General features: G+C 33.6%; 1 protein-coding gene across 9 annotated transcripts in view; it reads left to right on the plus strand.

The window, feature by feature from the left end:
* Positions 1-24,356, plus strand: part of SENP6 (SUMO specific peptidase 6) — a 117,596-nt gene that overhangs the window by 57,810 nt on the left and 35,430 nt on the right. For 3 of the 9 annotated variants that reach the window (XM_072735593.1, XM_026007380.2, XM_026007381.2), the window contains 4 exons: positions 6,037-6,182; positions 11,633-11,930; positions 17,127-17,359; positions 20,580-20,750. In XM_072735593.1, coding sequence (XP_072591694.1) covers positions 6,037-6,182; positions 11,633-11,930; positions 17,127-17,359; positions 20,580-20,750 — 848 coding nt within the window. Of the gene's footprint in view, positions 1-6,036; positions 6,183-11,542; positions 11,931-17,126; positions 17,360-20,579; positions 20,751-24,356 lie in introns of all 9 variants that reach the window. The other 6 variants (XM_072735580.1, XM_072735584.1, XM_072735586.1 and 3 more) reach the window with 2 other exon arrangements.

The following is a 24,356-nucleotide window of genomic DNA, read 5'->3' on the forward strand; positions in this document are numbered from 1 at the left end:
TTTGTAGGATAGTTTGAAATCTGAGATTGTATATCTCCAACTTTCTTCTTTGTCAAGATTACTTTGGTTATTCAGAGTCTTTTGTGGTTCTATGCAAATCTTAGGGTTATTTGGCCTAGTTCTGTGAAAAATATTGTTGGTGTTTCAATTGGAAGTGCAATGAATCTGTAGATTGCTTTAGGTAGTATGATATATCTTTCCATTTATTTTTGCCATCTTCAGTTTCTCTTATCAGTGTGTTAGTTTTCACAGTACAAGTGTCTCACCTACTTCACTAAATTTATTTGTAGTTATATTACTCTTCTTGGTGCAATTGTAAATGGGATTATTAAAACATTTCTGCTTAGGTTGTATACAGAAAACCAATTCATTTTTGTATATTAATGTTTTATTCTACAACATTACTGAATTCATTTTATTACTTCTGATAGTTTTTTGGCGGACTCTTTAGGATTTTCTAAATGTAGTATCATGTCATATGCAAATAATGACAGTTTTACTACCTTACTAATTTGGTTGTCTTACAGTTTTTTTCTTTTCAGATTGTTGTAGCTAGGGACTTCCAGTCCTTTGTTAAATAAAAGTGGTGAGAGTGGACATCGTTGTTTTCAGAAAAAAGCTTTTAGCTTCTCACTATTGAGTATGATGTTGGCTGTGCGTTTGTCGTATGTGGCATTTATTATGTTGAGGTATGTTCCTTCTAAACTCACTTTTGGGAGTCTTCATTATGAATAAATACTGAATTTTGTCAAATGCTTTTTTACATCTACTGAGATGAACACGTGATTTTTATCCTTTACTTTGTTAATGTAGCACATTGATTTGTGGATATTGAACTGTCGTTTCATCCTTGGAATAAGCCCCACTTGATTGTAGTGAGTGATTCTTTAATGTATTGTTCAATTCAATTTGCTAATATTTTATTGAGGAATTTTCTATCTGTATTCATCAGGCATGTTGGTATATATAATTTTCTTTTTTTAATATTTTTGTTTGATTTTGGCAGGGTAATGCTGATTTTGTAGAATGAATTTGGAAGCATTTCTTCCTCTTTTGTGTTTGTAGAAGAATTTGAAAAGCATAGATATTAATGTTTGGTAGAATTCACCTGTGAGGCTCTCTGGTCCTAGACTTTTGTTTGTTGGATGTTTTGATGAAAAATTTTATTTCATTAGTAGTAGTTGGTTTGTTCATATTTTCTGTTTCTTCCTGATTCAGTCTTGGAAAACTGTATGTTTCTAGAAATTATCTATTTCTGCTAGTTTTCCAACTTATTGGCATATAATTTTTCATAGTTGTTTCTTATAATTCTTTGTATTTCTGTGGTGTCAGTTGTAACTTCTCTTCTGATTTTATTTTTTACTTTTTTTTTTACTTCTGATTTTAAATGCTCTTTTTTGTAGTGAATCTGGCTACAGTTTCATTTTTTTTTAACTTTTCAAAGAATTACTCTTGGTTTCATTTCTTTTTATTGTTTCTTTAATCTCTTTCATTTGTTTCTACTCTACTTTTCATTATTTTCCTTTTTCTATTAATTTTAGGCTTTGTTCTTCTTTTTCTAGTTCCTTGATGTGTAAAGGTACATTTGCTTATTTGAGATTTTTCTTATTTTTTTGAGGTAGGCATGTATCTCTGTAAACTTCCTTCTTAGAATTGCTTTGATCTATGAGTTGTTGTTGTTGTTTTTAAGATTTGTTTATTTGCGGGAGAGAGGGTGAGAAAATATTCACACACGTGTGAGCATGGGGGAGGGGCAGAGGAAGAGAGAATCCCAAGCCTACTCTGCTGAATGCAGAGCCCAACATGGGGCTTGATTCCACAACCCTGAGATCACAACCTGGGCCAAAACCTAGAGTGGGATGCTCGACCGACTTCACTACCCAGGTGCCCCCGTCTCAAAGTTTTTGAACCATTGTGTTTTCGGTTTTCATTTGTCTCCAAGTATTTTTTAAATTTCCTCTTTGATTTCTTCATTGACCCATTGATTGTTTAATAACATGTTGTTAGCTTCCATGTGTTTTGGGGATGGTGGTGGGTTTTTTTTCTCTTCAGTTTTTCTCTTGTGATTGATTTCTAACTTCATACTGCTGTGGTCGGAAAAGATGCTTTTTAGATTTTTTGAGACTCATTTTGTGGCCTAACAATTGATCTCATTTGGAGAATGTTCCATGTTCACTTGAAAAAAATGTGTATTCTTCTGTTTGGGGATGAAATGTTTGGTATTTATGTGTTAATTCCATCTAAATATGGTATTTAAGGCCACTGTTTCCTTATTGACTTTACATTTGGATGATCTATCTATTGATGTGAGTGGGTTGTTAAAAGCCCCCTACTATTATTGTTTTACTGTCAATTTCTCCCTTTATGTCTGTTAATATTTGCTTTATGTATTTAGATACTCCTGCATTGGGCGCACAGATATTTACAATTGGTATATCCTCTTCTTGAATTGATCTTTTATCATTATTTAACTCCCTTTGTTGTCTTTTGGTACAGTCTGTGTTTTAAAGTGTATTATGCCTGATATAAGTATTGCTATATCCCAGCCTTTTTTTCAATTCCATTTGCATGGAATATCTTTTTCTGTCCTTCCACTTAACAGGCTGTATGTGGCTTCAGGTCTGAAGTGAGTCTCTTATAGGTAGCATATAGATGGGTCTAGTTTTTTTATCCACTTAGTCACCATATGTCCTGTTTTTTGGAATATTTAGTCCATTTATAGTAATTATTGATAGGTATGTACTTACTGTCATTACGTTCATTGTTTTTTGGTTGTTTTTGTATAATTGTTCTCTGTTCTTTTCTCTTACTCTCTTCCCTGTGATTCGACGACTTTCTTTTGTGCTATGCTTGGATTCCTTTATAGTTTTTGTATATTTATTGTAGGTATTTGGTTGGTGGTTATAAGGTTTATGTATAATTTAAAAAAATTTTTTTTTATTTATTCATGGTAGACAGAGAGAGAGAGAGAGAGAGAGAGAGAGGTAGAGACACGGGCAGAGGGCGAGAAGCAGCCTGCTTCCATGCAGGGATCCCGACACAGGACTTGATCCTGGGACTCCAGGATCACGCCTTGGGCCAAAGGCAGGTGCTAAACCTCTGAGCCACCCAGGGATCCCCTATGTATAATATTCTATGTATTTAGCAGTCTATATTAAATTGATGGTTGCTTAAGTTCAAACACATCCTAAGCACACTACTGTTTTACTCCTTCCTCCCACATTTTATATGCGATATTATTTTATGTCTTTTTATTTTGTGTATTCTTTAATTTTTGTAGAAATAGTTGATTTTACTACTTTTGCCTTTTAACCTTCATACTAGTTTCATACATGATCTACTACCTTTACAGTATGTTTGCTTTAGTGGTAAGATTTCTTTCCATAGTTTTCTTCTAGTTATGGCCATTTCTTTCTGCTTAAAGATGTCCCCTTGGGATGCCTGGGTGGCTCAGTGGTTAAGCATCTGCCTTGGGGTCAGGGCATTATCCTGGAGTACCAGGATCGAGTCCCACATCGGGCTCCCTGCAAGGAGCCTGCTTCTCCCTCTGCCTCTGTCACTGCCTCTTTCTCTGTCTCTCACGAATAAATAAATAAAATCTTAAAAAAAAAAAAGATGTCCCCTACAGGATATCTGCATGGCTCAGTCAGTTAAGCGTCTGCTGTCTGCCTTTGGCTCAAGTTGTGATCCTGGGATCCAGGGATCAAGTCCTGTGTCAGGCTCCCTGCTCAGTGGGGAGCCTGCTTTTCCCTTTCCCTTTGCCCCTTCCCCTGCTCATACTTTCTCTTATGTTTTCATGTGCGCTCTCTCTCTCTCAGTAAATAATAAAATTAAAATCTAAAAAAAAAAAAAAATCCCCTTAACATTTCTTGTAAGGTAGTTCAGCAATGATGAACTTCTTTAACTTGTGTTTGTCTAGGAAACTCTTTAGTTTTCCTTCAATTCTGAATGTGTATCTTGCCTGGTAGAGTATTCTTGGTTGTGGGTTTTTTCCTTTCAGCACTTTGAATATATGATACTACTCCCTTCTATGCTGCAAAGTCTCTGCTGAAAAATCAACTGATAGCCTTGTGTGGTTTTCCTCTCACATAACTGTTTGCTTTTCTCTTGCTGCTTTTAATAGTCTCACTTTATCTTTAATCTTTGACATTTTATTATATATTTTGTTGTGAACCTCCTTGGGCTTATCTTGTTTGGGGCTTTCTATGTTTCTGGACCTGGATGTCTGTTTCCTTCCCCAGGTTAGGGAAATTTTCAGTCATTATTTCTTCGATTAAATTATCTACCCCTTTTTCTCCTAGGACCCCTATAATGTGAATGTTAGCATACTTGATGTTGTCCCAGAGGTTCTTTTACCTGTCTTCTTTTATTTTTTTTTTGAAATGATTTTCACTGTTAAGCTTGAGTACTTCGCATTAACATATCTTCCAGATTGTTCATCCATTCTTCTGCATTCTCTAATCTGCTGTTGATTCCTTCTAGTGTATTTTTAATTTCTGTTATTGTATTCTTCAACTCTTGATTGGCTCTTTTTTTAAAATTTATCTCTATATCAAAGTTATTATTTTGTTCATCTACTCTTTTTTCATGTCTGGTGAGCCTCATTATGACCGTTACTTTGAATTCTTCATTGGGTAAATTGTGTATCTCCATTTTGTTTAGTTCTTTTTTTAATTTTTTTTTTTTTAGATTTTTGTCTTATTCCTTTCATTTGGAACATATCTCACTGTGTCTTCATTTTTCTGACTGTTTCTATGTATTGGGTAGGTCAGCTATTTCTGATCTGAAAGCAGTAGTCTTATGTAGAAGGCATCCTATGAGGTCAGATAGCACACTCTTCCCTAGTCACTAGACAGATGCTCCAGAGGTATCTGCTGTGTAGGTTGTGTGTGCACAACCATGTTTTGACTAAACCATGACTTCTATAAGGTACAGTGGTCAGCGCGCCTGGCTGAAGCCTGGCTGTAGCTGTGGTGGTCTTGCTGATGGGTAGGCGGTTAGCTCTTGGCACACCTGGCTGAGAGGTCCAGCTGCAGCTGCTGTGAGTGTGCTTATAGGAGGGGCAGCATCCCTGAGGGGTTGCTCACTGGGTGTGGTGTTGTGGGAGTTGCTTTTGAGGCTCACATGGAGTTTGGCTGCTTGAGGGAGGTGGGCTCATAGGTGAATGCTGGGAAGGGGTAAGCAGTGCTAGTAAGTTAGATAGGTTGTGTCAAAACTGGTACCTGGAAGTGTCTGGTCAGATAGGTTGAAGGGCAAAAAATGGTGCTTCCCAGCATTTCCGTTTTAGAGAAAGAAACCTCTTTGTTTACACATGCCTTAAACTAAGTCAGTGAATCTCTTTCATGTATAACTCAGGTACTTTTCAAAGTGCTGCTTCTGTTCTGGGTCTAGGACTAAGTGATATAATGCACTGGCCCTTTAATAGCAGAATATATATATATATATATATATATATATATATATATTTTTTTTTTTTTTTTAAATAGCCCTCCAGCTTTCCCAGAGTTAAGGCCTACTGATTTTCAAAGCTCTTGGAGTTAATCCCTGCTGATTTTCAAAGCCAGGTGTTAAGATGGCTTGTCTTCTTGGTGTGATTCTCAGAGTCAGGGTGCCTAACTTGATCCCCCCACTAGGAGGACCTCCAGGCCTGTGATAGCCCTTTCACTTTTCGGTTGCCTGCAGGAGATTTGGTTCCTGACTGCATCTCTGTCCCTCAATCAATGTGCCTTTTCCTTTATTTTTTTTAACTGCGGAAGTTCTGCTTTGGTAATCTTCAAGTCATTTTCAGAGTGAATTGCATTATATGTAATTGTAGCCTCAGTGCCCAAGGGAGGAAGTGAGTTCAGGATCCTCTTACTCAGCCATCTTTCCCTGTTCCCAAGCTTTGGTTACTCTTTATTCTATGTTGTGATGTTAATTTATTTTAACCAAAATAAAATAATTTGATAATATAAATTAGCGTTGTTTATAGCAAAGATCATGGGGAATTTATAAAATTTAATTTGGTACTTTTATTTTTTTTTCTCCTTCCTTTAGATCGTGTAATGAAGAAAACTGAGGAGTCTGAATCACACCTGGAGTCTGAAATTAAAAGGAAAGTACCGCAGAAACGTCACAGTAGTACCTATCAGTCTCCACCTCCTCTGTCTCCTGCTTCAAAAAAATGTTTAACTGATTTAGAGGTGGGTGGAGAAATTATTCTTGGTTGCTAATGAGTTGGTATTTTTATCAATATTATCTTTGTACTTACTAAATTCTAGGTGATCTTTTCTTACAGGACTAGAAAAGACGTAGAAAAGTTCTTTAAGCAAACTTTTCTGCCTTCAGTATGTCATTTTTTTCACTGTCGAAAATGTAGAACACATATTTTCTGAAAAGAATTTAGCAGTGCCTTCCTGCAGCATACTCCAAATAATACCTCTCAAACCAGAAATATTTTGAAATAATTTAAAATTTACAAAAAAAAAATAAGAAATAATAAAAGGACTATCTGTATACTCTTCTATTAGATTCCCCAGTTTTCCACATTTGATATATTGTTCTCCCTCCCTCTGTCTTCCTTCTACCTCCTGTGTGTGTGTGTGTGTGTGTGGATGTGTGCGCGCGTGTGTGCACGCGTGCATTTCTGCACCATTTGAATATAAGTAACAGACATGATACCCATTTATCACTATACTTTAGTGCATGTTTCCTTAAAAGAGGCAGGGGAGGGGGTGGAGAGGAGGCATTTTTATATATAACCAGAGTGCAACTGTCAAAATTTAAAAATTAACATGGATCCAAAATTACTGCCTAATCCGCAAACTTCAAATTTCACCTAATTAATGTCCTTTGTCAGAACAGGATCCAATTCAGGATTGTGTTATATTTGTTACGATCCTTAGTTGTCTTAAATCTGGAATAATTCCTTAGTCCTTCCATGTCTTTCATCACCTTGATACTTGATTCTCCCTACCTTGTGGGGAATATGATGTTTCTTTATGATTTATGCATTTTTCCAGAATCCTCCAAAGTGATTCTATAATCTTACCATTGCATCATATCGGAATGCATACAACATTGATTTTCACACTAAAACTTTTATCTTAAGATGGACTTTCCTAAGGGTACCTGGGTGGCTCAATCTGTTAAGCATCTGCCTTTGGCTCAGATCATGATTTCAGGGTCCTGGGATCAAGCCCTGCATCACGTTCTCTGCTCAGCTGGGAGTCTGCTCTTCTCTTTCCCTCTGCTTTTCCTCTTGCTTATACTCTTTCTCAAATAAGTAAATTAAAAAAGAAAAAAAAAACTGTACTTTCCTAGATTTGTCCACTGTAAAGTAAGTTACTAGGTATTTCTTAATTACTATAAGATGAGGTACTCTAAAATAAGGTACTTACCTTAAGGTATAATGCCTTACAGTAAGTAGCTCATGAATGAAGTATGATCTACTATAAGGTAGAAGGTTTCTTTATATTTACTATATATTCCCTTATATCTATATATCAGATATATAGATTCTTTTTTTAATTGAAATATAGATAACGTTAATAACATGGATTCTTACTCAAAAAAGTTGTGTTCTGTGACTGTTATTTTGATGCTCAAATTGTCCTATCCTAGCCCCTGGGAAGTTTTTTAAGCTGGCTTCTCTTTCTTTTTGACATATCCACATCATTCTTCGAGTACTTCTCCTTAGTTTTTTATGTAAACAGGTGTTCTAGACTTTTGTATTTTCTCCGCCTCGACTCTGGAGTCATGCATTTCTGCAAGGAGCCATTGTTCCTCTAAATGGGGGGACGATACTTGAGCATTAGTTATGCTCATTGCTACTTGGTATCATGTTTATATGTCCTCTTATTGAACAAAACTAGTAAATATATGTGCATTTATATGTTAGTATTTAGTACATGTTAAAAATCTATGAATATGTCTGGAGCTGCCTTGAACTTGAGTTGAGGCCACCCCCAACCCCCAAAATAATAAAAGTCCATGAATTCACACTGATAATTCCAATTCTAGTGTATTACCCCAATGTTTTTCCTAGCCTTTTCCACGTTGTGTGTTTGTAACTTCCTTCTCTGAGAAGCCTGACTCCCATCATGTCTGGTATATTTACTTATTGGCTGAGTTGTTTTTATCTGATTATTTTCCTGGCATGCCAGCCTAAGCTTGGCTTAGGCCATACTGGCATTTCCCCACTACCTTACCCACTGCTCAATGCAAGTAGAGAAGGATCAGAAGACACAAAAGCTCTTCCCCAAGACACACCATGCTTTCCTCCTGTAGGGATGCCAGCTGAAAACCTCAGAATTTAACATCCAAAATAAATCTTTCTTTTACTTTTTACTTCCATGGCAATTGTTCTTATTCTGTTCTTAGTGAACATAAAGAATAGCTTCTAGCTACCCTCTGTAATTTTTAATACACCTGTAGTCTGTGAAATGCTACGCTCTAGAGCATACTGCTTATAAGGAAACATGGTCTTTGATTTTTAGTGAAATTATATATCTTACTAAAAAATGACATCTCAGCGAAATCTCATCAGACAGGTTCATTCCTATTAAGTATAATTGGTTATTATTTATAGAGTTTGGCAGATAGTATGTCATAGTGATTTGGATTTTTTTATTTTGTAAAAGTCTACCTATCAAAAGGAAGAAATGAGACTTTTTTTTTTTTTAGAAATGAGACTTTAATTAGTCTTTGTTTTCTAAAAGAAATTATATCTAACAAATTGTTATAGAAATATACAACTTCGTATACACTTCACTAAAAGTAATTGAGCAGTATTGAGATTCTAATTTTGAGATTGCTGGGTTGATATAATTCTGAATCTCTAATTTTTAGCATGTAAAATTTAATACTATATTTGGTTCAGCTAATCTGCGTTTTTAATTGTTGCAAATAGTTCCATGGTATTTGTTTCTAATCTGATAAAAGGCATATGAGAATAGCTCACAATATATTTCATTCTGTATTTTAATATTAGAAATTTTAATAGTATATGCTTTTTTCTGTTTAATATCAATTTTATAAAGGGAAATATGTGGAAGTATCACCTTTTCATAGGGTTCTTTTTCATTGAAATATATCTTATTTATCTTTATTACAGACAATGAAAAATTGGACTCAGTAGTCAGCTTGATCATTATCATTGTGAAAATAGTGGGGTTTAGATTTTTCTTAGATTATTAGATATTTTATTGCAGGGTGATATGTAGATGGGGACAACTAATTTATTTGTGAGTTTCCCTTTTAAAATTGCAGTGGGACATGGCCAAACATTTGCAGTTCATTAGTGAATAATTGCATTATTTCATTTAAATACACAGCTGACCCTTCAACACAGGAGCTAGTAGTACTGATCCCTTGAACAGTTGAAAATCTGCAGGTAACTTTCATATCCCCCAAAACTTTATTAATAACCTAATGTTAACTAGAAGCTGTACCAACAAAATTAACACATATTTTGCATGTTATATACTGCATTCTTACTATAAAGTAAGTTAGAGAAAATAACATGTTAAAATTATGAGAGAAAATATATTTATAGTACTGTACTGTATTTATATTAAAAGATCATCATATAAGTGGAACTGTACAGTTCAAACCTGTGTTAATTAAGGGTCAACTATACTATTATTTCTTTCCCTTATTGACAATAGGCGAAAATTTTGAGTTAGATAATCTGTACCATATTTGTGTTGTTGTTTGCATAGTTCACCTGTTAACTGTGCATCCTAAATACACAGGGCCATATCAAAAGTGCTGTGAGAAAAATAAATTCTTTATACACCTAGGTTCCACAAATAGTATAACTGAATTTTGCTATGTACTGGTAAAGAAAAAGACACTCTTTTTTAAAAAAAAATTTTTTTTAAACTGCCTTTGCTGAGATAGTAGGCTGATAATCTACTAAGTTCACCTTTGCCTTGGTTGAAGCTTGGTTTCTCATTCTTTTTGTTGAGAATCTGGGATAAATTGTTGAATAGGTAACATGTATAGTAGAGTGGCTTTGTTGTGGATCATGTAAATAGTTCTTGTCTGGTTTCCCATTTTTAAAACAAAGAAATATGACTAGAACAGTGGTTTTTATGTAAGCTTTTTAGACTTTTTAGACTTTTTCTATGTATTTTTGAGTTATAAATTTACATAGAATAAAATGTATAGAACTTAAGCTTTTAGCTCAATGAATTTTGAAGTTTATGTTTACGCAGGTGATCATAACTACTACTTAATGGTTAGTCCTCCCATAACTGCTTGATGACTTCTGTCACCTAAAAGGCTTTTTTAAAACAACTATATTCTCTTATGTATTTTTAAGTTGACAGTCAACATTTTCTGTTTCAGGTTTAACTGATTACATAGGTTGCAATAGTTGACACAGTCAAAAGAGTAACATTTTAAAATAGAGTGCTCACTCTCCTGTATGGATCTGGTAGCATAAAAAACTATAGCACTTGATAATTATGATCTTTTCCTATCATCTCACTGACAGAAGTATTTATCCACTTATTTCCCATGATATGGGGATCAAAGTGTTATAAATTTCAGTTATTTTGGTTATTAACTGTAGACTATTGATTAAAACTGTTATAGTTTGATATGTAATTATTTGACATAAAAGTAAAATTGGAAATGCATGTTCTAAGTAGAGACATTGACTATTTTCTAATTACTTCCTATGTCCATGAATAAACATTATGTTGCATTCTGAGACAGGATTCAACATTTCTTCATGTTTTTCCTTATATGTTCTAAAGAACCTTTTTCACATAAATAAGTATATGAGTATGAAAGGAATCTTTAAACTCTAAAATTATATGCCCGAAATCACAGGAAGCTCTATCATCAAAAAATATTTTTAATAATCTCATGATTGTAACCTAGATTAGGCTTCCCCTGAAATATTTTGAAGCCCTGTCTTAGAAATCAATTGTCTTGTAAAAGTTTTTGTTAACCAGTATTTAGAATTGAATTCTTTCTTACAGCATTTAAAAGTATTCTTTGGTGTAGTTGGTGGTTTTTATACTCCAGGGCCATATACCGTTTTAATATTTCAAATAGAATTTGAGCTTTTCTTTTTTCTTTTTTTCTTTTTCTTTTTCTTTTTCTTTTTCTTTTTCTTTTCTTTTCTTTCTTTCTTTCTTTCTTTCTTTTTTTTTTTTTTTTGTAACATGAGAACAGTTCTGGCAAGAGATAACTTGCCATTAGAGGCGTAATCAAGTCCGGTTTTGGAATGATATGTGGAAATTAGGATTTAGATATTTATTCCATTAAGATTATTTATGCTCTGTATGCCATAGAAAATTGTTATGTAGCCTTTGAGGAGTATACTGGTCCAATGTGAAGACTGCTGGACTAGATGGTCCTAAAAATTGCTTCTAGCATCCTGATGCTAAATCCCAAGTAACATGATATATTTAGTATTTAGCATTTTGTGGTAGCCTTGGTGATGATGGGGAGTGACAGACTTAATTTTGAGGTCTTTTTATTCCATGATGTTGAAATAAAATGCCAAAGTCTTTTTTTTTTTTTTTTTATTCTTTTGGAACTTAAGGTTTCTAAACAGTGTGGATATTGTCCAAAATGTGGAAAAGAAAAGGAAAATCAGACCAAATGCCAAAGTTGTGGTATTCTTTTTCCTAAGGATTTGCAAAGAAATTGCAGACAAGCTATAACTTTGAGTGAATCTCCTGGACCATTATTAAGAACATCAATTCATCAGAATTCTGGAGGACAGAAGTCACAAAACACAGCATTACCATCCAAGAAGTTTTATGGCAACAGTGTGGGAAAGATTCCAGTTGATATTATTGTGAATTGTGATGATAGTAGACAGAATTATTTACAGACTAATGGGAAAGTCATTTTACCTAGGGCAAAAGTAGCCAAAATCACAAACCTGAAAGAAAGGAAAACAAGCCTGTCAGACCTAAATGATCCAAGTAAGTATTTTACTCCCTTTAGTATTATTTATATCAATCCAATATTTTTTACATATATTTTTATTGTGAGCATGAGCATATTTGAGAAGTGTAGTTTTAATAGGTATCTCTTGTGTCAGTTATGTTAACATGTTTTTGGGTAGATTAAAACTGTCCACATAGTTGGAAAATAACTGACTTTGTTCTCATCCTGTCCATCTTAAATAGTTAAAAAAACAACACAGACCTTGTCCCCAGTCATAGGTCAAATGCCAGTTATGCCCAACTTTCTAACTTTGGCCCAGTTAATTTAATCTCTCTGATTTGTAAATGGATAATTTTAGCCTGACAGTGTTTTGAGGAAGTAAATACAATAACATTTAAGCTTCCTCATAAGTAAAATATTTGATACACAGGACTCAGTGAAAATAGTTTCTTGCCACTTTTACTCTTCCCCTAAATCATTTTCCTGCCATTAGACATAGGTGCATATGTATGTGTATGTGAAATGTAGTCCTATTTGTAATATATAGCCAAAGACTGGAAGCAGTCACAGAGTAGTTGAATAATGTATAGCATACATAGGTATAAAAGGAGAGAAAGATCTCACTTAAAATTCTTCAGAGTGATTTCTAACATCTGTAATAGCATGAATAAAGTAAGGTACCAATAAGATTAAATAATATGCTGCACTTTATTTATGAAGGGTGAGAGAATGAATATAGAGATTCTTTTAAAATGTAGAGATATACCCAAAACTAATTATAAAAAGTAATTGGTTAGAAGGGAGAAAAAAATTGTAGGAATTAGGTATAGATGTTAGATATTTCCATGCATACTCTTTTTTTGTAGATTTGACTTTGGAACCATGTAAATATTTTTCATGATTATAAAACAATATTAAATTGGAAGTTAAAAATAATCAAAACCAAGATGAAACTAATGAACCTTTTTATGTATCTAGTTGGTGGATTCAACAAACAGAAGAATTATTTCAAATGATTTTAAATTAAAATAATATTGTGGCTATAATTATTAATGTGATGTATTTTAAGGTCAAACAGAACTGCACAGAAATCCTAAGTGTATTTAGTAATATTGTTAGTAATAAATTGGTATTGTTATTGTTATTTTTTTGGTATTGTTATTTTTAAACACATATATTGCTAAGGCAAATAAGCAATTATTATTGTCTCCAGAAACCGAGATTTTCAGTGTTGGTGAAAAGGAGTTCAAAAGTCAGAGAAGTAAAAATCTCATTTTAAACTTAAGTTGGAGATAATAGTGTAAGATTGTTATATATATTCTCCTCAAATAGAAATGAACAATCCTAGTTCCCATATTTATATTTTTAATACCATTTCTCAATAAAAATAACTAGAACTTCTCAGAGAAATAGCTGATTCCAAGTCCAAAGCAGGAGTGTATGAGATAGATCTAGATCATCCACTCATATCAGGAACCATGGAAGCAGTCAATAATGACTGGACATGTCAAAAGGACATAGGAGAAAGGTCTTCTACAGACCAGTAATAGGACTGATTAGGTCACAAAAGGTATCATAACTATTAATTAGCTCTAAATGATATCCCCCTTCAACCCCCCCCCCCCCAAAAAGAAAAAAAGTTCTCCATTGGTTATCTTTGGAGGTTGCTTAGGTTCCAAGTCGTGACTTTGAAAACATAAATAAAAGGGGATAAAATTTAAAAGAATTTTTTAACCTGGGAGATAGGTCGTTAAATTTTAATTCAATTCAATATGAAAACCTTAGCTCATACCAGTACATTAGCTTATTTTTCAAAACGAACTCAGGGGTGCCTGGGTGGCTTAGTTGGTCAAAGTGTCCTACTCTTGGTTTCAACTCAGGTCATGATCTCAGCATTGTGACATTAAGTCCCACATCAGGCTCCACACTCAGCTTGGAGTCTGCTTGAGATTCTCTCTTCCTCTCTCTCTCCTCCTCTGCCCCTGCACTCTCTCTAAAATGTCTTTTAAAAAAATCTTATATCTTTAAAAAAAAAAAAACTCAGTTTAAAAAATGATTACTGTGTGATGTGTCCAGCCAACATTCTGTTATGATATTATGGTGGAGTTGGTATTTGATGATATATTTTAGTGTTAGATCAATACAGTATTAAATATTGTTAATATCATTTGAATCTTTCCTAATGCGTTAGATATGAAGAGAACTCTCACTTATGAGGCAGTTACTGGGTACTATTAGCCAAATGTCATATAAGAAACTTACCATCCTGAGGAGGTTTCTCGGATGAGACAACTGGAAGTTTAATAAGGCAGAAGTGATGAGTGAAAAAAACAAATTTATGTGATTTTTGAGGTACCTTAAGTGATTTACTATTCACAGCCTAGGACAGTATCAACTATGAATTAAAAGCATTAATTTCGCACCCTCCCCTGCTCACAAAAAACAAAAACAAAAACAAAACAATTGAAGACTAAGCATTTCCCACTAAAGTACATAGAAAAATATGTTTTAAGAACATTTTATATTAGTAATAAAAATAACATTTATTGAATGCTTATGTGCCCTGCTTTGTGATAATTTTTAAAATCCTGACGTAGGCACATATACATCTCATTTTATAAATGAGGCAACCTAAGCTTAAGGAGATTAACTTCTCAATATTATATACATAGGGATTGTTGGAGTTTAGATTAAAACAGATTTTTTCTTATTCTAAGTCTGTTTTCCTTATATACTTAATCATTCTTAAATTTATGTTCCTATCAAAAGTTTATTATCATGAAACATTATGTCCTGCATGGTCAAATAATAGTGTACAGTGTCTCAGGTAGTGGTGATAAATTCTGTATAGAAAAGTGAAGCAAGATCCAAGGAATAGAGAGCGATAATTGTTAGGTGTTGAAATGAGGAAGGGTGCTATTTTAGGTAGATGGTAAAATATAGGCACCTTTGATAAAGTAGCTTGAACAGAACCCAGAATGAAGTAAGAAGAAAGATGTGCTGATATCTATCTATAGGAATAAGATAGAATATAAGTTCAAAGATCCTGTATTAGTGTGTTTGGGTTGCCATAACAGAATACCATAGACTGAGTAGCTTAAACAACAAAAATTTATTTTCTCACAGTTCTGGAGGCTTAGAAGTCCAAGATCAAGGTGCCATCACTTTGTAGACCACCACCTCCTCACTGTATCCTTCCTTATATGGCCTTTCTTCTATGCATGCACAGAGAGAAATCTCTGCATTTCTTCTTCTAATGAGGACACCAATCCTTTTAGATTAAGGCCTCACTTTTCTGACCTTATTTAACCTTTATTACCTTATTGGAGCTTTAATATATGAATTTTGAGGGGACACAATTTAGTCTATTATAGACCCTGATGGAGAGAGAATCTTATGTGTACCTAGAATGTATTCTATATACAGAATGAAAGCAGTTACTAGAACAAGATTTTTAAGTATATGGTGTCTTTTCATACTTCCCATTTGCTTTGCAATTATGGTAACATTGAGCAACCCTCATTTATTTTAAGTTAATAAAACAAGCTATGTAGTATGATTCTATCTGTTGCAGCACTGGGGCTTTAAAATAAATATTTATGTAGTAGATATAGATGTTTTAATGTCTCTGAAGCACCATAAAAATAATTACCAATAGAACAGTACACTTCCCCTTTAAAATATATAATCTATTCATATATAATACATATTTCTATAACATTTTTATAAATAAATTATGCACTTCATGAACTTTTTTTAAAGCTTATATGTGTCAAACACTCAACTAGACTTTTTATATATTAAATCATTTGTTCTTGTGACAGTTCTTTGAAATAGGTGCCATTTTCACCCTAATTTCACAGAGAGGAGAAACTTAGGTAAATAGTAAATTACAAAACCCTAGCTTTCAAATATGTATAATTCTGCTTAGACCTGCTAATCTGGCCTGTTAGGTTTTCTGTTAATAACATACCACTTCCGAAAAAGACCCACTTTAGCATTTGCTTCTGAGACTAGACAGCACAATAAAAAAAAAAGACAAGTGGAGTGATGCTGGGGATGATGCCTCTCTGGGGCATGTCTATTACTCAAAAAAATATTAACTAAACATTTATGTGTGGGCTTCTAAAAACGAAAATTGCTTCTGTAAGTTTATGTGTCCTTCAACGCATGATTTTTGAATTCTTTTTCTTAATCAAGCAGTTTTTAGCCTCTGGGAATATAGCAGTGAACAAGGCAATGATCCTGCTCTCTCATAGTTTGTATGTAGTGGGGAGAGAGCAAGTAAACAGCTACAACAAAAGCAACAGAAAATTTATATCTGTTGTGAATATGTCAAGTGCCTGTGTGCTTACTGTAGATTGAATAAACAATTGAAAAGCTAATATTTGATGACAAAAATGCGAAGTGTTAGGGGAATTGCAATCCAGACAAAAATAAGCTGTGGTGTTTGAGGAACAGAATAAATGAGTGGTGTGCCTGGAGCAGAAAGAAGAAAAGAAAGAAGAAGAAAAAATAGAGTAGTATAAGAAGGTTGAAGTAGGCAATGGCCAGATTATGTATACTTACAAACCATAGTAAGGAGTTAGGGTTTGACTCAGGTGCATTGTGCATGGCTCTGGGGAATTCTGATAAGATCCAGTAATGAGTAGAAGGTATAAGAGCAAATTCCCTTCATAATATCTTTCATGCCCACATTCATTTAGTCCACAGAATTTACTGAGCAATGAACAGTGGTCTGTGTTCTCCCAAAGACCAGTTTTATGATTTTAGTGATTGCCTATGTGAAATAAAATTATTTGGTCCCATGGAGTTTCACACACAGTGACAATGCGTGCTATTTTGTGAACAATTTGTATGCAGATTATCTTCATTCTTGAGACTTTCTAGAACTCTGAAATAGATCTGTGATAAACCTTTAAATTTCCTGTAACTTGTGTACATTTCCTGTGTGGGTGATGGTAATGGACTATAGAATAATTTCATATTTGTATAATCTGTTTAAAAAGATGACAGTTCTTATGCTTTCGTCATTTTTAATTATCTCCAAATTTAACTTTTCATCAGATAGAATGGATTGTATCTTCATTCGTTTCTATTAATCTTCTAATAATTAATTTGCTCTGGAAGAGAGCCAAAGCAAATCTGGTATATTTCCTGCTTTGGTAATATATTTTCATATATAACTGACAGAAATGAAATACCTGAAGTATTTAACATTTTCTTTATAGTAATTTTGTCCAGTGATGATGATGATGATGACAATGACAGGACTAACAGAAGAGAAAGCCTATCTCCTCAACCTGCTGATTCAGCATGTTCTTCCCCAGCACCATCCACTGGAAAAGTAGAAGCAGCACTAAATGAAAATATCTGTAGAGTAGAGCATGAACTAAGAAGCATTCCAGCAGATTCAGAGTTAAATACAGTTACATTGCCAAGAAAAGCAAGAATGAAAGACCAGGTACTTTTCACATTTATTGACATTTACTCAGAGTAAATCTCCCCTTTGGGATGTAAATATTTTTTTAAAGGGAAATTTGGCAGTGTCTTTAGGAGAAAAAGATGAATTATTTGTTAAGTGGGGCTTAAAATTCCAATTGGAAGGTTATTTAAGAGAACATTAAAGAATACACAAAAATAAATTTCTATTAAGTTAAAAGCTCAAAGTGTAAAAAATTCAGCAAGAAGAAACATCAGCCTTGCAGTGAAATATAAGTATGAACAAGTATATTTATATGTATAATCTAGTGGACAGGGAGAAGTCATTTTAACTTGGGTGTATTATACTATAATACTATTGTTTTGGTATGCTTTAATATATAAAAATTTCAAAATGTTCATGTGGTAGAAGACAACAGAAATTATGTCAATAAATAGATCTAGAAAGGAATGTTTGTAATTAGTAATCTAAAGATAGAAATAGACAAAAGGAGCAGAAAATTTAGATGTACTTAACCTTTTCAAAATTAATACAAAGTCAATTAATATGAATTGCTGCTGGCTAGACTCCAAGGAAAAGGGTACTTTTCTAATTTGCAGGTGGAAAAGAAAAAGTTGTTATGGCCTTTTGGGAAAGCGATTCTAAAAACATTCATTAAAATTTTTGAATGTGTAGTGAATGACCAAATAATCCATTCCCTAGACTCAATCTCAAAAGAAACTTCTCCCTACAGAGAGGGAGTATCTACATATACTGTATGTATAAACATGATTATTGGCAAACAAAATCATTGTTTATTAGTATGGAAATGGTTGAAGAAATTATGGTATATCTATACTGTAGACTGTTATGCAGCCATTGACTGAGAATTAGAGCTATGAAATGACTTTTAGGATTCTTACATGGTATTAGTAGGAATACCACAATACAGAAATATATCCATATTTTCTTATTTTTATAAAAAGAACTTTTTTTTAAAAAAGGCTTGTATGTTAAAAAATTATGTATGTGTATACAAATATAAAAATGTAGAAACCTCTATCCTTGCTTGTTACAATGTGGAAAACATATGAAAGACAAAGTAACTATAATGATGATGGAAGACTATGGATTACTATTTTAATAGAACCTTGTGAATGCCTTTTCAAGCATTTCAGCCCAATAAAAATAGTAAATGAAGGGATGAATATACTTTATTAAATGAAAAGTATAGAACAGTGTGTACCAAAACACTGTAAACTGAAGTTAATCAGTAAATGTGAATGGGGAAGAAACAGTGAACTCTGAGTTGGTCCTTTGTGTATTTTTTGTTTCTTAAAAATCAAGAAATGGAAGCAAACCACAGAAAAATGAGTAAAGGAAATGGAGTTTTAAAAAGATAATAAAGCACTAAAAATGAAATTAAAATACATTTTGTTAACTGTCCGGTTGTTGAAAAATTTTAAAGTATATGATAGTGTGTCATTTTGGTTAGTGTTTGGAGAAATGAAATTATGGAAATTGGTATAGCTGTGTTGGAGGGCAGTTTGGCAATAGTTACATACATAACTATGATTTAGCTACCAAAATGCTTGGAGGAGAATAGTGTGTTATGGGGGTAAGGTCAAAAAGAACTCCATATGTCCAACCTAGGAGGGTTCAGTTAAATAAATAATGGATATCCGTATGATGGAATTTGTGGATAAACAGTTTTCATACTTCACACTGAATAAGAAGGGTTCCTTAGTGTTCTTTTAGAGGTTTCTTGGAAAAATACGGACTATTCACTTCTAGACGCAAACTCTCCACTTTGGATTCAACTGGAACTCTTAAATTATGTATTTTATTATTGAGCTAAATGACATTTCATTTGAAGAAATAATTCTGAAACTAAAAAAACCTTTTAAACCTCTTTAATAGTTTCTATTAATAATTTGGGAAAATATTTATGATTAATCTGTTAATAAGCCTGAAAAAGCAGTTTGCAGAACTGAGTGTGTGAGTGTGTGCATGTGTGTTTTGTGTTAATTCATATTTTTTTCCTATGCCATAGATCATAGAAATGTCTCTAGAGGGACAATGGGGAAAATAGTGCCTATCTCTCCGCAGTGGGGTTTTTTTCTTGCTTTCTATCAAGATCATGTTTTATTCTTGTGATACTAAGGTTTTTAACATAACTTTAGTTACCTTTAAATTATATACTCAAGGTAATATTTTATATTGTGATTAAATTGCATGTGGAAGTGAATGAAATATCAGCAGATCAAGTACTTTAACATTTTAAAATATGCAAAGAAAAATCCTTTTGTAAATGACCATTCCCCTAAGTTACCTGTTTTCTAAAGAATTGCTGGTTTGGGGGGGGCGGTGCCTGAGTGGCTCAGTCAGTTAAACGTCTGCCTTCTGCTCAGGTCATGATCCCAGGGTTCTGGGATTGAGCCCTGAGTCGGGCTCCCTGCTCAGTAGGGAGTCTGCTGCTTTCTCTCCCTCTGCCCCTACCTCCCCCCCTCCACTTGTGGGGTCCTCTCCCTCTCTCTCTCTCTCAAATAAATAAAAGCTTAAAAAAAAATTGGTGATTCAATCCAAGCATTATGACCATTATTACTAGCTAAATTATCTAACATCTTACTCTGTGAAACACTGTGCTAAGCTGCTTGTATACACTAGTTCATTTGGACAGATACTATTTTAAAGTTTAGTAAATCAAAACTTGAGATATTGTTTTAAAAATTAGGTAATTGGGACACCTGAGGGGCTCAGTCAGGTAAGCATCTGCTTTTAGCTCATGTCATGATCCCGGGGTCCTGGGATTAAGCCCCGCTTCGGACTCTGCTCAGCGGGAGCCTGCTTCTCCTCTGTTATCCCTCTGCCTGCAGCTCTGCTTACTTGTGCACTTGGGCTTACTCATGTGCACGTGCTCACTATCTCTCTCTCTCTCTCTCTCTGTCAAATAAATAAAATCTTTTTTAAAGAATTAAATAACTAAAATGTGGTAGAGCTATGGTTTAAACCTAGGTAGTCTGATTCCCAGATTACCATTTCTCAATGCTGTGCTATTACTGGAATTTCATGGTATAGCTGGACAAAACAGGATTTCTGTTATATGAAATCAATAAATATTTAATCTCCTGCTGAAGTAAAATCAGTCTTTTATGTTTTGATAATTACACTTCAAGTTGAGTCTTTGCATATGTGTACAGCCTTGTTTGCAGCCTTGTTTTTTTAGTTTCTTATTAAGTGAAAAAAATTTCTTCTTTTTCAGTTTGGTAATTCTATTGTCAGCACACCTCTAAAACGTCGTAAAGTGACACCTCAAGAAACTTTAGTTGATCCTGTATCTTTAAGCTGCCAAAGTTCCTTTGACAGTGTCATTTTAAACTGTCGAAGTATACGAGTAGGAACACTCTTCCGGCTATTAATAGAGCCTGTAATTGTAAGTATATTTGTAAGCTTTTTACTGTACCAGTTATGAGATTCAAAATTCCATAGCTAAGGCTAATATATAATTTAAAATTTGTAAATTAAAATATTTAACTTAATAGAATATTAAAGATTATTTAAAGATTTCAAATTGCTTTAAGAGTATGTAGACAAGTATAAATAGCTCCTTACAATAAAAAACAATGGATTAAAATTTATGATATTTCAGGTAGTGACATATTCATCATAGATAATATTCTCACTGAGTTAGGAAACCATTATGTTACTGTTTTATTCTCATGCCAGCTCAGTGCATGGAAAGAGTATTTTAAAGAATGGCAATGAGAGAAAGAAGAATCCAAAAGCTTTGGGGCTACAGAAAAATGTCTTGCAACATTAAGACTCCTAGAAATAGATTATTGGAATAAATTGCCACTCAGGAGGCATTGTGCTTTTGGACTAGTTTGGTGTCTGCCAAGCCCAAAGGACTTTCTTTAGTTCTTTTATTGTACTTGTCATACCTGTTAATTCTGCTGCCACCAGTCTAATTCAATGTGTATTTTCTATTTGAAATTTTAATATAATCTCCTTAACCAGCCTTCTTAGTCATCATCTTTCTTCTTTCTAATGTATTATATGCATTATTCATAGATTAATCTTCCTATAGCACTGCACTTAGTTTGTAACCTTTTATTTTATAAAGACTTAACTTGGTGTCTGAAGCTGTTTTCATTTATTCTTTCAAACCCAGTCTGCTAGTATTGTTCTTGATACATAAAGCATAAAAGTCTTTAAGAAAACATATTATATTATATCAGGAAAGTGAAAAAGTTTTATTAATATTATTTAAATTATGGTAAGTAGTAGCTGTTTCTTTTCTAGGAGTAGTAGTTTCAGGATACAGTATGATCAATAGGAAAAAAAAAAGGCCCTATCAGTTAGTGTATGAGAAAGTGAATTATGGATCTGATTGCTTACTACAGCAAAGCTGTATGGGAAACCTGCAATTTTTTTAAATCATTAACTCCAGCTTCTCACCATTTAAAAACTAGTAATCCAGATTTAAAGCAAATTATACACAGACTACACTATCTAGTACCCAGTAACATTGTAACATACATCAGGGTTGTGAGAGATTTATGAAATTTGTGTTTTATTACAAGCCTTCTTCGTATAGATTATCTTTTCCTGGTTTCTGTTAACAAAAAGTATCATTATAAGTCAGAATACCTCAAAACTTCTCAGGGGTACCCTATAGGTTTTATGGCTTTTCCCCACATTAACATTGTTATTCAGAACTTTCAACATGATAATTAAGGTTTTCCTAATAATTTAGACGTTTAGTTGAAAGTTGCATATTTGGTTGCAAGGTTAGCTAACAACTATATTAGGACACCTGGCTGGCTCAGTCAGTAGAACATGTGACACTTGATCTCAAGTTTGTGAGTTCGAGCTCCATTTTGGATGTAGAGGTTACTTTATCAAAAAAAAGAGTACTGCATTAAAATTAAATTTTTTTTTTACATGGAAGTTACATGTTAGATTATATATGATATATAGTGGAAGAAACGAACTGCATGAATTTAAGAAATAAAAGGCAAAAAGTTTTTTAAATTTTAAAAAAGCAAAGTATTTGCAATATAAAATGTGTTCATACAGGTTTATTTTTTTAATGCTTAATATTTCAACCAAAAATAATTGTATTTTTATTGTGGAATTTTGTGATCTGTGGTATTAACTTCCCTTGTACCATGGGATTTTTCTAGAGAACATTCTTTGATAAAGGATAATTAATCTATAATTTCTTCAGATAATGTATTAAAAATAAAGGTGATTTAGGGCACGTAGGTGGCTCAGCTTCTTAAGCATCAACTCTTGATTGTGGCTCCAGTCATGATCTCAGGGTCATGGGATCAAGCTCTGCATCAGGCTCCTGCTGGGCGTGGAACCTACTTGGAATTCTCTCTCCTTCTCACTGTGCCCCTCACTCTGGCCTTTCTCTTTCTCTCTCTCAAAAAAGAGAAAATAAAATGAAGATGATTAGACATTTTTTTCTTGAATATAACTTCCTTATGTTTTTATAGTGAGATGATTTATCTGCCATGTCATCATTAATCTCAGAAACAGATTTTAAATGTTTTACCATTGGGGAGGCCCAGGTGGCTCAGCAGTTTAGCGCCGCCTTCAGCCCAGGGCCTGATCCTGGAGACCCGGGATCAAGTCCCATGTCAGGCTCCCTGCATGGAGCCTGCTTCTCCCTCTGCCGTTGTCTCTGCCTCTCTCTCTCTCTTTGTGTCTCTCATGAATAAATAAATAAAATCTTTTTAAAAAAAATAAATGTTTTACCATTTTAAATATTTTATCAAATCTCATTTATTATTGGTTAATATAATTATTTTAAATTCATTCATTGCAAGTAGAGGTACTATCTAGAAGTGCCGATTTTAAATCCTTTTTTTTTTTTAAGATTTTATTTATTCCTTTGAATAAATAAAGGGGAGTCAGAGAGAGAGGGAGAAGCAGGCTCCCTGCTCAGCCCCGATGCAGGGCTTGATCCCAGGACCCTGTGATCATGATCTGAACTGAAGACAGAGGCTTAACTGAGTAAGCCACCCAGGAGCCCTGCCAATTTTAAATCATTTTATTTTGTTCTTAAATAAGCTCTCTATGCCCATTGTGGACTGAACTCATGACTCTGAGATCAAGAGTCACATACTCTACTAAGTGAGTCAGCCATTTTTATTTAAAAGTAGTGTCAATTTGGGCAACCTCGGTGGCTCAGGGGTGTAGCACCGCCTTCAGCCCAGGGCGTGATCCTGAGACCCGGAATCGAGTCCCACGTTGGGCTCCCTGCATGGAGCCTGCTTCTCCCTCTGCTTGTGTCTCGGCCTCCTCCCCCCCTCTCTGTGTCTCTAATAAATAAATAAAAATTTTAAAAAAATCTTAAAAAAAAAGTGTCAATTTTATTTAAAAGTAAATACTTTTATTTTACGGGGAAATGGCTTACATTATTAGGAGTACTATATATACCCCAATATAATACAATTCCTCATTTTTCCAGTGAGAAAATTGAGAAGATACAAAATCAAGGTTTTTAGCCAACGTAAATTTAGAAGCTCTTGGAGATTATGGTGAAATGTCTACTTGTAATTTACTTACAAATTTTTAAAGGACAGATACTTAACATCTACTTCTTTCTATTTTTACATCTCAAGTAACAGTGTTATTTAAATGCTTCCATATTAGTATTTATGTAATCCTTATTGCTCTTTTTTGAGTCATCTAACATAATTTTTAAAGCATATAACTTTAGCTTCTATGTATGTAGGAATGTTTCCCAAGCTATCAGTAAGCATTTTTGGTGTCCCCAAAAACACTGTCCTCAAACAGTGTGTCCTCAAACACAGTCTTTAGAAGGGTATAGTTTGTATTACATTTTAGACTTTGCAGTTGTAATAATTACTAAATGTATATTTCTTTGTTTCCTTTTTCTACATTGTAGAAGTTTTTATTTATTTTTATTTTATTTTTATTTTTTTTTAAATTTAAAAAAATTTTTTTTATTTATTTATGATAGTCACAGAGAGAGAGAGAGAGGCAGAGACACAGGCAGAGGGAG

The sequence above is a fragment of the Vulpes vulpes genome, chromosome 1, assembly GCF_048418805.1.
Source record: "Vulpes vulpes isolate BD-2025 chromosome 1, VulVul3, whole genome shotgun sequence".
Classification (NCBI taxonomy): domain Eukaryota; kingdom Metazoa; phylum Chordata; class Mammalia; order Carnivora; family Canidae; genus Vulpes; species Vulpes vulpes.